This window comes from Heliangelus exortis, chromosome 14, assembly GCF_036169615.1.
Source record: "Heliangelus exortis chromosome 14, bHelExo1.hap1, whole genome shotgun sequence".
In the NCBI taxonomy this organism is placed as follows: Eukaryota; Metazoa; Chordata; class Aves; order Apodiformes; family Trochilidae; genus Heliangelus; species Heliangelus exortis.
Window position 1 is genome coordinate 12060269 of NC_092435.1, and position 15567 is coordinate 12075835.

At 41.6% G+C, this 15567-nt stretch overlaps 1 protein-coding gene across 1 annotated transcript in view; it reads right to left on the reverse strand.

Annotated features, from left to right (window-relative positions):
- The window catches only part of IL1RAPL2 (interleukin 1 receptor accessory protein like 2), a 371598-nt gene that overhangs the window by 26688 nt on the left and 329343 nt on the right, over positions 1–15567 (reverse strand). Inside the window, exon 7 of the mRNA XM_071757741.1 lies at positions 1525–1654. Within this exon, the coding sequence (XP_071613842.1) occupies positions 1525–1654 (130 nt within the window). The remainder of the gene's footprint in view (positions 1–1524; positions 1655–15567) is intronic.

Below are 15567 nucleotides of genomic sequence, written 5' to 3' on the forward strand. Positions count from 1 at the left end.
ATGGGACCCATAAACAAGAGCTGTTTCTGTGAAAGAAAATAATTTGCAAAAAGTTACTAATGCAGTTGCCATAGATACTTCTAAATGAAAATAGGGATGGACTGTGGCACTGCTGGTAAAGATCCAGTAGGTTTTGGTACACAATTTTTTATGCAGATTGTGATGATCAAAAGATTAGGTATACAGTAAATAGCCTTGTTGAAGAAAAGATTCACTGAATTGTGATGTCAAAGCATTTTTATGGACTGAGAAAAAGGAGTTGTCACAAAATTAATTTGATACATAAATGCATAACATGACACAATGAAGCACAAATACAGCTTTTTCAAACTCAATTTCAGTAACAAATGCACATAAAGGAAAAGTTTTGAGCTGTACTAGAGCTGTCAAGCTCTTTAAATACAAACACCTCAAACTGTCCTTCTGAAGCACAGGAAGACCATGACCAAAATCACTCTCTGCATACATATACACCAGAGAGGACACAATATTGTTAAAATCTGATTACTTGTAATTGTAGATGTTTCCAATAATTGTATTTTGTGGTCAGAAGCCCAAAAGAAAATTGCACACTTAAAGCCATTCTGGGACGACATGACAAATTGCAGCTGTATGCAATTAATGTGCAATATTTGGTCAGTTATTTTAGTAGCTGGTACCTAAATGGCTGAGCTTCAAACTATTGATTAATAAAGAAATCTCTCTCCCTTCCTGCTCTTCAAAATCAGTTTTACAAGAAGCAAACTCAGAAATGAGTCAAAAAAAAATGTGCAAAGGAAGGAGCAAAGACTTTGTCTTTCTTCATAATCTTTATTCATTCATTCTATAGGAGCTTAGTCTTCACTCAAAGAGCTATTAGTCAGGTAATTATTAAACAAGGAAGACAAGAATATACAACTAGGTGCAAACTCCATGAAAGTTCACAGGGATACAGGTGTTTGTTTTCTTTCCAACTGGTACAGTAAATGATAACCAGCATCTGGAACAAGCCAAGCAGAAGCTGGATATTGGACATCCTCACACAGCAACTTCCTTTTCTCCCTTAAGTGTTAAGCATGGAGGAACAAATGCTCCAAAAGCCCTGGCTGAGGCATTCTGAAAGCTGCATCACAGGCATACAACACATTCAGCCAGAGAGAAAAAGTATGGCAAGTTTGTCAGGAGACCATTCATCTTTAAGACTGACACTGATGCTGAAATGAATGTTATCTTGCTGATACATGGGTGGCTGTAGGGGACAGCAGCATTTCCAAGCAGGCCTAAAATCAACCCCCAGAACACTCAGACACTTGAGCTGCCATCAAGGGAATTTGGTAACAGATTTTCAGAAACACTGATAGCTACTGTGTCTCTTGAGTTTATTCTCTAGGAAGAGAGGGAGGAAATCACACTGCCCTGCTTCCAAGTCACTCATCACTCTTTAGACACAAAACTATTTCCACCTCCAATCAAAAACCTGTTTGAAAAACCCAACAGGCTTTTGGGATATACCACGTTTTTAACAGTAAGTACTCCACAAAGTACCTGACTTCGCCTTCTCTAATGTGACCTTCTAATTCTTCTATGAATTTTTCCCCTTTCATCCAGTAGATCATGGGGCCTGATTCTCCACTGAATCCAAAGAAAGCTTTGCAGTCCACAGTCAGTGGTTTTCCTGAGGAAAAAAAAAAGAATAAAAGAGGGTTAGACACTTTGTCAATGCTGCTATTGGGAGAATGACTATGAGAAATCTCAGCACCTCAGAGAAACCTCCTCATTTGAAATTGGGGAAAAAAAAAAAAAAAAAGAAAAAAAAAGAAAAAAAAAAAAAGGAATAACTATAAACCATAGGAAAAAGAGTGATGTTGATTTGCATTGAAAGGAAACAGCTGTGAAATGAAACTTTGAGGTTATCTATAATTTCATTATTCTGCATGAATAATGGGAAGGTATGGAAATAGTGGGAACTTCAGGTGATGTCAGATTGGTTGTTAAAAAGAAAGAGTACCACTTTGCCAGACTCCTGGAATCTCTACCAGGACTGGGGAGTGTGCCCTAAGAGGCAGGTAAATCACTGGACTTGTTTATTTCTGCCTATCCACTCATAAAAAAGACACAGTAATAATTTCTTTGTCACTTAGAAATCAAACATTAATGAAGTCTTGGTAAGCTGTTCAGGGAGCCTTTAAAGATCCCCAAGTAGTACATGATGCCAGTGGGCACCAACAACACTCATGTTGCTGTCAACAGGCTTTTGGTACAAGCAAACTTCAAAGCATTACTCAAGTGCTAAAGAACTCTCCTTTTCAGCTCTGCAAAAATACTTCCAAAACAAAGAAAATAAAACTGGGAAACTAATCATATTTCTTTTCTCTCCAAGAATTCAGAATTTAGATGGGGTTTTGTTTGGCTACAGCTTTAGCTGTACCAGCTAGTCCAGGACTGTGCTTACACTGCCAGGACAGATGGTCGTCTGCCTGCCTGCAGAAGACAAAAAGAAAAGAACAAAAAAACCCCAAACAAGCCAGGAAATTCAGCAACATACCCATTCTCTTCGTATGCAACTACAGCTGCTGCACACACTTCTGTTTTACCAAGCATAGGTGGTCCAGTTTACAAAACAGCAGAGTTACCAACTTGCACAGCAGGACAGACCTCATTTACTGTCAATGGAGAACCTTCCAGGACTGAGACCAATTGTGGAAAGCCCAAAGAATGCATTTTACAATGTTGGAATAAATGTTTTATTTTGCCAGCCAGAGTGCCAGCAGGAGACACTTTTGATGCTGAAACAAAACAGGCCTAGGCTTTTTCAAAAAGGGTTGGTCATTTGGAGCCCATCACTTGGTTTAGAATGATCAAATGGTTTCATGTGACTGGCTTACTGTGCCTTAATCAGCCACCTCTTGCCTGCCTAGCAGTGGTAACTCACTGTGTGCTTACTCAGAGCATAGCAGAGCTGTGTGTAGAGGCAACTTTGCCCAAATCCCCCCCCTGAGCTGTCCTAAGTCAACTGCTTGCACTTGTTTGTCCATTATTACAGTGCCCAATTAAAGGCATGTCAAAAGAGTCTGATTAGTCAGGAAGTGCAGCATTCCCAGCCACTGAAAAATCAGACGTTTTAAAATTGTTTCCAAGTCAAGAACCAAGATTACAAGTCCTTTTGAAACATTAGGATGCAGCAAGAAAAGGTTTAAAGAAAGACCGCACTCCAGTCTCTGCTTCTCAAATAGCAAAAGACAAAAATGGAAAAATGTTTATCCTGAAAACGTTTTACAGAATCTTTCATTATCTCCATACTGACGACAAACTCTGAGAGCACAGCTGGCCACTGAACATGTGCTGAAGCTGACAGATTATACACATCCAGCTCAAATATCCAGAATATACCAAGGGGTGGATGTCCCCAGTTACCTGTACACCCCCCATCGCTACCCAGCATCGTAAGAAAGTTCCAAACTATTCAGAAATGAAGAGCAGAAACACTTCAAGGCAGAGGTTTCACCACACACCATGGCACTATCGGGCCAATCTGTTCCCTTCTGCTCCTAACCCACTCACCCAGCCCTGTGAGGTGCTGTGTGCCCTCCGTGGGTGGAGGGGGGATCTGGAGCCTCTGGCTATACCCATCTGATATTTTCCTAACGTGCTGAACACCTGTGTGGTGTGAGGTCTTTTGAGAGCTTGTCTCACAGTCACGATACACAACTATTTGAATACCACTTTGTGATTCCCAGCACGTGGCTGCTCAGTCCATGTTTGATTTTAATGGAAAAAGACAAATTCTAGCAACGTGAAAAAGAAAAGGGCTGTCAGTATTGACAGTATATGCACTTTCCCTGGCACACCATCCCGAGAATTAAGTGTTACAGACAAAATATATCACAGGGTGTGCTCTTCCCCAAACCAGCAGATTTTTACTTAAAAACAAATCCTGAAGAAATGAAAATATGACAAGGTGAGTCTAAGATTTCTATATATGCAGGGTAAATATCCTGAGGCAAAAAGTCTGGTCTGGAGAAACAAGAAATTTTCTAAACAAACAGGAAAACCCAAAAAACCTGGCTGTTAGCACACAGCTTCTGTAACAAACAAATCCAATAGAAAGCATCAGTAGCCTCCACTGTGGCAGCCTACATGCTCTAAACACACCTGGGCAGATCTATTTCCCATCTTTGCCACCAGGAAAAAACAGCAGAATAAACTAATTCTATCAAGAACAAACTTTAGAATGAATTACTATTTTCAGCTTAAAGTCTGGGACTGGCTACAGCTGAAAAACCATGGTCCATCTCATTTGCAAACTCCACAGAATCACAGAATCGTCCGGGTTGGAAAGGAGCCTCTGAGATAATAAAGTCCAACCCTTGAACCACTGCCACTGTGGTTCCCAGCCCATGGCACTGAGTGCCACATTCAGTCTCTTCTTAAAAACCTCCAGGGATGGAGAATCCACCCCCTCCCTGGGCAGCCCATTCCAATCACCCTCTCTGTTATGGCCAAAGTGCAGGACCCGGCACTTGGAATGTTGAACCTCATCCCGTTGGAATCAGCCCAACTCTCCAGTCTGTCCGGGTCCCTCTGCAGAGCCCTCCTGCCTTCCAGCTGATCCATGCTCCCCTCAGCTTAGTGTCATCTGCAAATTTGCTGATGATGGACTCAATCCCCTCATCTAAATCATCGATAAAGATATTAAACAGAACTGGGCCCAACACTGGTCCCTGGGGGACACCAGAGAGCCCCCTCACTGATCAGGGGGGTGTATAAGCAACAGTTTCTCATGGAAAAAACTCGTTTTTTAATCTCACTAGGAGAATGATGCATGTCTAAGTTGAGCTGATCTGTCCTGGGGTGGGAAGAGCCTGAGGCTTGATGACCTCCAAGTCCCATCCAAATCCTAACTCTCACCCAGTGCTCTACTCCTCAAGCTGGTCAGGACATCTCACTCCCTATAGCTCTCTGAAGCAGCTTCTGGTTTATAACTCTCATCATTCCTTCTGACTCTGGAGGCAGGACAAAGACAGAAAAGGTAAGATTGGCTCTTCCTTGCAGAAATACTTTACCTCAAATAGATCTCCACAGGGGAAGGAAGGGAGGTTTCTCCTCTCCTGCTACATTAAGACACAGCTCTTCATAGCAGGAACCTTTGACTTAGTTTTCAGGGACCTCCAACCAATTCCCATTCAAAAGGGAACAAAGCTCATTTCACTTCATTTCCTCCCACGTACTGAAAGCCTAAAACTGCATCTGGATTCCCTGGTTCCTAAATGTACCCTTGAATATGGGGAGAGCCATGCACTATGAATGGAAAGTGGCTGTTGCAGGTCCTTGTTTTGGGGGAAGCCACATGGTGTCACACTGAGTCATGGTCTCAGGTAAAGGGAACTAACAGGCAGTTTGTAACTCCAGCAACTCATCTTGTGTAAGGCCCAAACTTTTGTGTATCACTAATACTATTCTGCATGACACTAAAAAGTTCCACTATTAACCAGGCTTATTGAAAAAAAATTCTCCTTGCATCATTTAATTAAAAATATCAAAGTTCCTGGGATGAACGGTATCTTAAAAGTTTTCCATTTTTCTGGGACTTCTGTTTAAATCAGACATTTCTGTCAAATTTTAATTAATTTTTAAAAAATGTTGAGACACAGAAAATTATTAATAAGATTTCTAATGAATTGACACTTGGGAGTTTTAAAAAAGAAGGAAAGAAAGTATAAAAGCCTGCCTGCTTATAGACATCACTGACTCCACTGCTTTGTTGGGGTCACCTTGCTACAGTAAAGCCTCAGGTTCCAGCAGGAGTCTCTGCTTTAGTTTTTATCCCAACTCTGTCACTCAGGCAGGCTTCTTCCAAACTCCAGCTGATAAGACACAACTGCTGGCAACAGGCATGACTTTTATTGCTAAATCTTATTGTACATTTTTCACCTGACCATTTTCCCAATAAATCTGTGTGAACTCTACTATATATTTGACTTTTTTCTGAAAACAGGAATTCCACAAAAATGCAATTATTCAAGCAAATCAGCTTCCTGATGGCAGGGGAAGCAGGATGGGAAAAGGGGATGCAAAAGAATTTAGCCAGGCAGGATTCAGTATGTGCTTGCTTCAGGTCCAACATGCTTTTCAAAAGAATGACACATCCTGCAGCTCAGTCTCTCTTGAATAAGGCATGCTCCAAGCACCAAGTAAATGAAGATTAAAATACCTAAAAGTCTTTAATAAAATGTAAATGCCAAGGCTAGATGACTGACCAGCATGGCAGACAAATGCTGTCCACAGATTGGCTTATGCCAAACCATGTTTCCAGGGATTCTTTCAGGGATTCTTTTCAAAATACAGATTGATAATTTCTTCTTTTTTACTCATTTTGAACAAGTTAGGTGTATTTTGTGGCTTATTTGTGAGCATCCTTTCATCAGTGCAACACGGAGCCCATACTCTCTAATGTCCACATTCTGCTGATGCTCTGTTCTTCCAGCAAATCAGGTTTTTCAGTCCTGGAGCAAACCATCCCAGAGAAACCCAAAAAACAGGGAAAGTTATCTGTGAATCTTTGGGTGCTTTATCCCCTCCCTACTATGGCTTGAAACATCAGTGGGTTTTCCAATTCTTTCACATTTTTGTGCCAGATAACTGACTGAAAGTGCCAAAGGAAGATCCTTTTGCACCAAGCAACAGCAAAAGTCAATCCTGTGCACACTGGTAGCTGTTTTCAGCTCCACTTGAGTGTTAATACCACTACCTGTAATACTGATTTTTATCTCTTTCAGGGCTGCATACACATAGCTGGGAAAACAAGTGCACTGCTGCCACCAAAAAACCATTCCCTCACTCCTTGTTTCTTATGGATTGATGCATATCCACCATGCAGATCCTCTATGATCATGGTGCTTTTGTCTCCTTCCCTACAGGACTGACAGGGAGAAGTGTTTGCAAAAGAGCAGCTTCCCCCTCTTGACACGTGCAGATATAGCGCAGGCACTTCATGAGTTTTGTTTTTATAATTTGCTGAGGCAGAGGACAAGAAAGGCAGGTTCCCTACCACAGCTCAATAAGTGTATTCTATAGCCTGACTGCAGAATTGAATCTGACTTTCCTGGCTCTGAAGTTTGCAAGGCAAATACCCATGTCACTGACAGGAACATTATTGTTCTAACGTGTTTTACAAATGTTAGGAAGTGGCCAAAGAGCAGCAGAGTGATTTAAATTTCCCTGGCAAGGCAGACTGGATTGTATACAGCCATGAAATTAAAACACATTTTCTTTTCCTTCAGAAGGACATCCTGGATAAGAAGATATGGGAGACAGAGCTTATGCCTGCAATTTATCCACAAAACAAATGCCAGGGGCAACATAGACCTTGACTCATGAAAAACAATCTCTGTGTGTGGTAGTTTCTATGTAGTTTGCAGAGAATGCCAATTTTCTCTAAGTCCCTTGCAAGGACATCCTCTAAGCTGTCCCCCTGTGCTGAGCAATAACCCAGAAGCTGGGCAGAACTTTGAAGCACACTGAGGTGCTGCAGCCCAAGTCAAAGCACAGGTTTTGCTCAGCTGGCTGGTGCTGAGCAGATGCTGGGGATGCAGGGATGGCCATGGCAGCAGGCAGTGCCCACTCAAGGCCACTCTTGCAATCTGAGAGCCAAATCCTGCAGCTGAGCCCTAGACCTCTGCCTGGGGCTCATCCACAATGGAGTTGATCTGTTAAAAAAATCAGGAGGCGTTTGGCAAAAGTGGCTGGGAACATGCTCAGGTTTTGCTCCTGTCACCCAGGGAGGCTGAGCAGCTGTAATACTGCTGTAATACTGTTCCCCAGGCCCCTCTCAGCACAGGGGAAGGGCTGCAGTACCACTTCTCAAGTCAGGGGCTTCAGCATCCATCCCTTCCTACAACCTCCTAGGGCAGCACTGCAGCTCTTTACAGGTCTATCCACTACTCAATTTAGACAAAGCTAAAAACCCCACAACCCCCCCAGGTTCATTATCACTGCTCTCCTATATTTTTCCCTGGCCATTTCCCAGCATTATTTGATCATTGGTTCTATGTTTTGTTTAGTACAAGATTTATAAAGTCAGTGCTAGTTACTCTACCTGGCCTTTTTTTCCCCTCCTCTACTACTTGGCTATTCTAGAGAACACGAGCCTGGCTGGGTGCTCAGTAATGTTACCCCTCTTGAGGTAAAAGTTTCATGGAGTTCCATGAAATAAAACATACTCAAACCAAATTACTTTCTCTGACCAAAAAATTAATTACAGAAAATCTTATAATATTTCAAAACTCTACTTCAACAGCCAGTAGATTCATGCCTTCATGATATGGTCCTTCCAAACATTTATATAATTAAAGATCAGCCAGGAGTTAATGAACTGGAAGCATTTTAAGTAAAGTTAAGAAACCTGCTTTGGCCAGTGATAATAATTGCCTTAATAGGATAAATTTATAGCAAAATCAAACCTAACCAGCCTCCAGATATTTCAAATCAGTTCAAGAGCATTTAAAAAGTCACACATACATCTATATTTTACTGTATTATTTTATTCTCCAAGTTCTATGAGGGAACAGATTAAAGGAGGTGCTCTTCCCCTAAGTGAGGTCATGTTATAAACATCATATGCTCCCCACTAAAGTAATATTCTGGTAGCTGTATTGATATATAGGAAAAATAAATGGCAGCAGTACGTGACACACATTAAGTTGTCTCTTCAATCATATAAGAACTTTCTGACCAAGGCAAATCTTTGACAATAAGAAAGAGCCAAGTAAAATCTTTGACAAGAAAAATGTAAATGTTCTTTAGGTCTTATTTTGTTCTTTGTAGTTTATCATCTTAATTCTAGCTTTCTTTCTTGCTCTGCTGTTATTTCTTATGTCCTGAGATATCACAAAACATACAGCCATGAGATATTTTTGCTTTTCCGTCTCACTCAAGTGAACAAATGACATATATAAAAAGTAGTATAAAAATAACACTAACAGCAAGCAGCAAAACCCCCAAAATTAAAAAAGCAACTAAACCTCTAGGCTGTTACCAAGAACACAAGTCAATGCATTTTATGTTATTCCATACAGCCCAAACCATTTCCAATTTCAACAACAAAATTCTGACCCACTACAAGTATTGCTTGTAGGCTTGGCTATTGACTGTGGCTCTTAAAAAAAAAAAGAGAAAAACAGATCTAAACTACACACAAGGCTGAAATGTTGCTGTAAAATTTACCAAATGTTCCAAAAAAATCAATCAATCAACCAAGGCAAAAATCTCCTAAAGAAACTTTCTTCTAAAAACACAGCCCAGAAAACACCCCAACTCCCATGCTCCCTAACTCCAATAAAATAAACCTCATCTAAAACCTGTAAAATCCTTTATCCCATAGTCAGAACTGCCTTGGAGTCAGAATTTGAAGTCTTATTCACCAAGAGCTCAGGTGTAACCGAAAGTCAAGGATTTTATCTTTTCACTTATTCATCTACAATGAAGACGGATGCTTTGTGAGACTTCCAGAAGCAGCCTGACAGCTGCCTTGTGCTGACTTTCACTTGTGCTCAATGCTGAAAATCCTTCTGAAAAATCTTATTTCTGTGCATTTGAGGCACAGAAACATTATTTAAGTGAAATGCCCTCTAGGTATTTAATAAACATCTCACTGGGTGCCCCAGGGGCTGGAGCAAGCCCATGGCAACAGAGCAGTGACCCAAACTAAGGAAAACCAAATGGGGAGAGAGAGGGAACAAATCATCTCACTATGGCTAAAGCATGAGTGCAACCCACCCCATGCTGACACAGAAATAATTCTTCTCTATTCTGCTGATACCACTTCGTAACATGGTCAAAGTAGGTGGCAACACAGAGGTGTGTTGCTCTGAGATAAGAGGGAAAAACTCTTCAGAGGGACACTTGCTTCCTTAGATCACTGTCCCATGGTGAGAAGGGGAAGCAGCCACCTGTTTGAGCTACAAAGAGATGGACCACAAAGAGATGGTTCTGCCTCCTCCCAGTGATCTGCTGGCTCAAGGGGAAGGTAGGACCCTACCCCACAATTTGCTGCTTCCTTCCAGCTTCAGGACTTCCCAACTCTCCAACTTGTCCATAAACTTTTTTGTGGACATTTATATTTTATATTTCAGTTTCCTGAGCAAGTACACTTTGATCTTTTCTCTTAGGGAGAGAAAGGATGAAATTCAGCATCTCCTTCTTAAGAGTAATCTGGCTTTATGTGAAGAAAGGGCATGGAGTGCACTGATCTTAACCAAGATCTGCTATTACCAATGTGGCCAAATTCTGAACTTTACTCACATGAGTATGTAATGGGTAGTTGTACATTTTAGCAAGTTCCCATTTAGGACACAGAGGGACCATTCAGGGTTATTAAGGAAACGAGCTGCAGGCTGCAACAGACTGAAGAAATTATGCTAAATCTCTTCCAACTTCTGTGTAGACTTGAAAACAAATGTTAGAACTCCATAAGACAATGACTGCAGAATGGATAATGCTTTACTTAGAAAGAACAAAACCATTGTGAATTTATGCCTCATGCTTATCCTTCATGCACTCTGAAAGAAATGTATGCTTGAGTCTAAGGATTCGACTGGGATACTTTCACACCCAGTTTGTGACTGTTCACTCAACTCCTGCATAGATTTTGGCTGATCCAGCTCATGCTAAGCCCTCATGTATGCTGGGAGCAGCACCATCCAGTTAAAGCAAGAGCATCAGTACCAGGACAGGTGGCCAGAGAGAGCTAAAGGGCCTTTATAAATCAGTATCATCTTCAAATTGCTGTCTCCAGGAGCAAGTATCTTTTTTTCTGGCAGTTTCCTCAGAATCCACTAACTTATGCAAATGCTATAGACCAGACCTCCAAGCTGGAGGGTATAAAACATCAGTTTAAGCAAAAAGCTTTTGAAGTGAAACCAACAGCAGGTGGGTTGCTGAGGCCTTCATGCTTCCCAGTGTGACACAAGATGCCCACAACCTGATGGAAGAGGAAGGATGAGTACTCTCACTGTCAGCCAGGTAACTACTTCTTTTGTGTTGCTCAAAAGTTCATGATATTAAGAGTTATGGGTCATAACTTTTGAATCTTTATGACTTGAATAGTGAAAAAGTGAATTCACGTAACAGACTAGTCTGGGCAAAAGGGGAGTGAGCCCTTGTTTGTCATGTTTGTTTATTACATTTCTTAATTGCTCATGATGTGAAGTTTAAATCATGGAGTACACTGTCCTGTAAATTTGAAAGAGCTGAGCAGACTGTGACATCAGTTTTGTGCAAAACCCTTGATAAAAAACCTGATTCTCCCTGACCAGCTTGCTAATATCTCCATTGTCCCTCATGGCAGGCATGCAGGGCCAGAAATGCTAAGTATTGTTAACTAGGTCTAGAATATCACCTTGATGAACATATTTTGTGGTTAGGTAAGTCCTTTCCTCTATGTGCTGCCTTGCTCCTGACACAGTGCAGGAGAATGGGATGGGAGAGCTAAGAAAAGGGGCCAGACAGCAACTGCTGCAACCTGCTTGTTTCTCCAGCTTTCTCTCAGCCTTCTAAAATGAACCACATGCAGTCCTGGTGCCTGGTCAGGGGAGTGAGGAGACAGAGATCAGTCAACTCTGATAACAAATGCAACCACAAATGTCACCTCACTTGGCCTCAGTGATGCAGGTGGCCTCTCATCCCAAGCAGACAGGACTTGCAATGACTTGTGAGAAGATGATACAAGAAGTTCCCACTCCTCTTACACAAAGGCACCAAAAGGGACACAGCAATTGAGATCAGCTTGTACTCATCTAAGAATCTACAACTGACTGATTTGCTTGAAACTCAGCAAATGCTCAAACATCTTGCTGAATAGGGAGAGGTTTCCCCGTTGATTAAATTTAAGCATGTATTTAAGTGCTATGCTGAGTAAGTGCAACAGTGAATTTTAAGTAAAGGCTGTATCTATGAAAAAAGATTCAAATCTAAACAGAGACACAGGACAATATTTTCTCCAAGCTACCTCCAGTGTACAATTCCCATTTATTACTTGCTTAAGTTTAGAGATAACATTCAAAACATAGTTCAATAAATACAACCTTTATTTGGCTTATTGAGTGAACCAACATTGTTCATCAGTTGTCCAATAAAAAATATAACGAAAAGTATGAGCTCTTCTAATTTGTTGAAATTAAAAGAAGCATTTTTAAATGCTCCCACTTATTGTATAAAACAAAACAAACAACAACAAAAAAATCAATCAGACAGAAAACTCACTGTTTTAAGCATGATTTTTTTTTTTTGGGTAAGAAACTTTTAACCAAGATACAAGACCTAAAACAGGGACTTGTGTCTAGGGTGCAAGAATTTAGCAAGCCCCTAAGAATGTAAAGGTCATAAGAAAATTTAAAAATTCAGACAACTTCTCAGTTAAAACTACTCCTTGTGAAGAGACAGATTAACATCCCTTTGTGCTGGGTAATTTTAGTCACAGTCTATCAGGTCAGGTAACTGCCACCTTGAAAATGACCTTGTTCTTTTTCACTGACAGATATGATTTACAGAAGTAGAAGACTAATTGCCCTAAACCTTCTAGCAGGGAGGAAGGACTCAGATTTACCTCAAGCCTCTTGCCTTGCATTCAGGTGATAGTATCTGTATTACCATATATTAAAGAGAATTTTAGTTGCAGCAGTCTAATAATCTCAGTTTTCCCTTGGTGAGTACCAAACCATGAAGCCTGCAACTCAGAACTCCTACATCCTGCCCCATTACTTTTTTCCCCTTGATCTTTACACTGTGAAGGCAGTGCCCATGATTTCACCTTCCCCAAAGCCCTTTAACTCATACCATTCTCAGCACTGCTGATTGATGATGATTAAAACCACTCCAAAAATAAAAAAAACCCCAACAACAACCACTTTGCAGGCCCAAACAGAAACTCCTGCAAAGATGAACTACTCTGTTCAAATTCCTGGCAATGAGACATCACATACTTGCAGAAAAGAATGGGAATTTCAAGATGTAACCGGGAAATCATTGCAAAACTCTTCTGGGTGAACAGACAAGGCAAGAGGTCTCTGCAAGGACAAACACTGGCCCTCTCCAGATGACAGCAGAGCACCCTTGAAGAGGGACAACATTGCCTTGGGCTCACAGCACCAGTTTGATACAGAAAGCAAATGCAAGGATAAGAAATCAGATCTTCCAAAGAATGAGTATTTCTGCCAGACACAGGTACTTCCTTGACAATGAACTGAGCCTTGAAGTTCATGCACAGGTTAAAACATTGTGCCCCCAACATCTAGGCATAGACTCCATACAGCTAGAGAGGACCACTTATGAAAGAATAAAAAACCTTATACCATAATAATAATAATTATATAAAAGGCCTTCACTTCCAGCCCCTTGCACACACCTTGGGGAGAGGTATGTCGTGTCTTCTCAAGGCTTAGATGTTATGAATCTGAATCAGGAATATATTGAGAAAAGGGAAGCTATACTGCCCTGCTATGAAGAACTGAGCGTGAACTCCTTAGATTTCAAAGAGCATGTTATGAGTTCACTGCAGCCTCCTGAGAATTCAGTGCGAACCTACGAGGTTGACCTTAAAAAAAAAAAAGATTTGCTAATCAGGATATAGGAGCCCTTCCTCTATCACATGGGCAGGGCTGTCAGTCCTGTTACACACAGCAGGCAGAGCACAACTGAGCTGCTGGATGGGCAGGCTAAGAGCTCCAGCACACCCTTCACTCCAGCACACTGTGAGCAGCCCTACAAGAGCACTCAGCACACAAAAACAGCTCCCATGGAAAGCAACTTTCATTCCATGCCACCCTGCAGCCTCAGAATACCCTCCTTGAATTTATCCCACAGTGGTGCTCTCATATAAGGTAGTATTTTAGGAGCTCAGAGCTGGATCTTAAGAAAACTCTCCTGAGAGAAAAGCCTTGCTCTTCTTTATTGCTTATCTCTTTCCTTAGCTGTGATAGCACCGAGAAGGAAATTAAGCCGCTTCCTGCAAGCACTAATGTGAAACCACGGCCACTTCAGTGTCAAATTGTTATTTGAGCTTTTTTTCTGGTGCCAGAAACCTTTATGTGGCCTTCACCTCTGAATTAACTAGAAAAGGTTTAAGACTTGCTTTTCCTTCCCTTGGGAAAGCTCCTGTCGCCATTCAAAATGAAGCAAGGACCCAGGTAATTGCGATCATCTGGAAGAGAGACGGTCTAATCACACAGGTGTGCAGAGCAAGACCAAAGGACTGGCCTTTAGAGATGTGCATCTGCTTGCTAGTGGAGCACTAAATAAAGCTGTGCCTGCAGCTGATAACAGGCTGAGGCAAACGCCTGCCCGCAAAATCTTGTGAATGTTTCTTTTAAGGATATTTAAAGAGATGCTGCACATGTTCTCGAAAGCTCATGTAGCAATACCAAGTAGAGACAAATCCGACAGAAAATCTCTGCTGTACTCCAGAATGGATTTTCAACCTCTGGAAAGACACTACTGCTCCATGCAGTGGGTGGTGTGAACATGGCAGCACTTTGTGGTCAGTTCCCACTCCAACACCCAGAGGAATACTGGCAGAGGGTACTCAGCACTGAGTAATTCCTGTGAAGAGTTGTTACCCGCCCTGAGGGGGCTGTTCCACTTGTAAGTCAGTGAGGTTTTTCTCCAGCTCTTTTTCTTCTGACTCTGCTGAGTATTGGAGACAGAAAAGGCCAGGTAAAATTTTCCCACTCTTGGGATAATTCTCTTTTGTGCTACCTTGTTGACAACCAACGTGTATCACATTTTCTTAGCGTCTCTGTCAAAAGCATAATTATTTCCTTAGCTGACTCATTCTTCCTTAGACTAGAGCTCAGAAAAAGAAACTAATTCAATTCAGTTTGTCAGGAATATGAACTTTTCTCCCCTCAACCCCCAGCTGTCAGGCTCCCTAAAGCCTGAATCTCTATCACTACATCTGTGTTGACTCAGTGATGGATAGAAAGCTTCTTTTCTTGAATATGGTTCATGTATTCTGGGATTTCACTGGAGGACTCTAATATTTTTACCTTATATACTACTGTTGCTGCTTTTCAGCCTGGTATTTATTAGCAACATTCACCTCTGCTAAATTGTGCAGCAATGGGCAAGATGCACTTCTTACCTCTGCCAAGTGGACTCTTCTCTGATGGAAAGCCTGCCTAGAGGGAGACAGGGCTGGATGTAACATCTGAAAAATCCTCCCCATGCTGCAAAACTATGAGCAGGGCTGTCTAAGGATTGGGGACTTGGGACAGTGAGGAAAAAGGTTGATTCTTCACAGGTTTATCTGTGAAGGATGCTGTCAGTTCTGGTCATGGGGAACAGGGCTGATTTGAGGCTTGGTGGGGAGAGCCTCAGTGCAATCCCTTGGGAAGGCAAGGGAAGATTTGCTCTGTGCTGCCTATACCTGTGCCATTTCTCATTTCCCATGAAGAATAAAGTCAGAGCTCAGCTCAGAGAATGAGCAGAGCCTCCTGCACATCGTACTCCATGTCTTGCAGTGTGCTGAAAAACAGGATCCCTTAGGTAGTTACCAGCCAAACAGACCAAATAATACTCACTATTCCCAAATGTGAA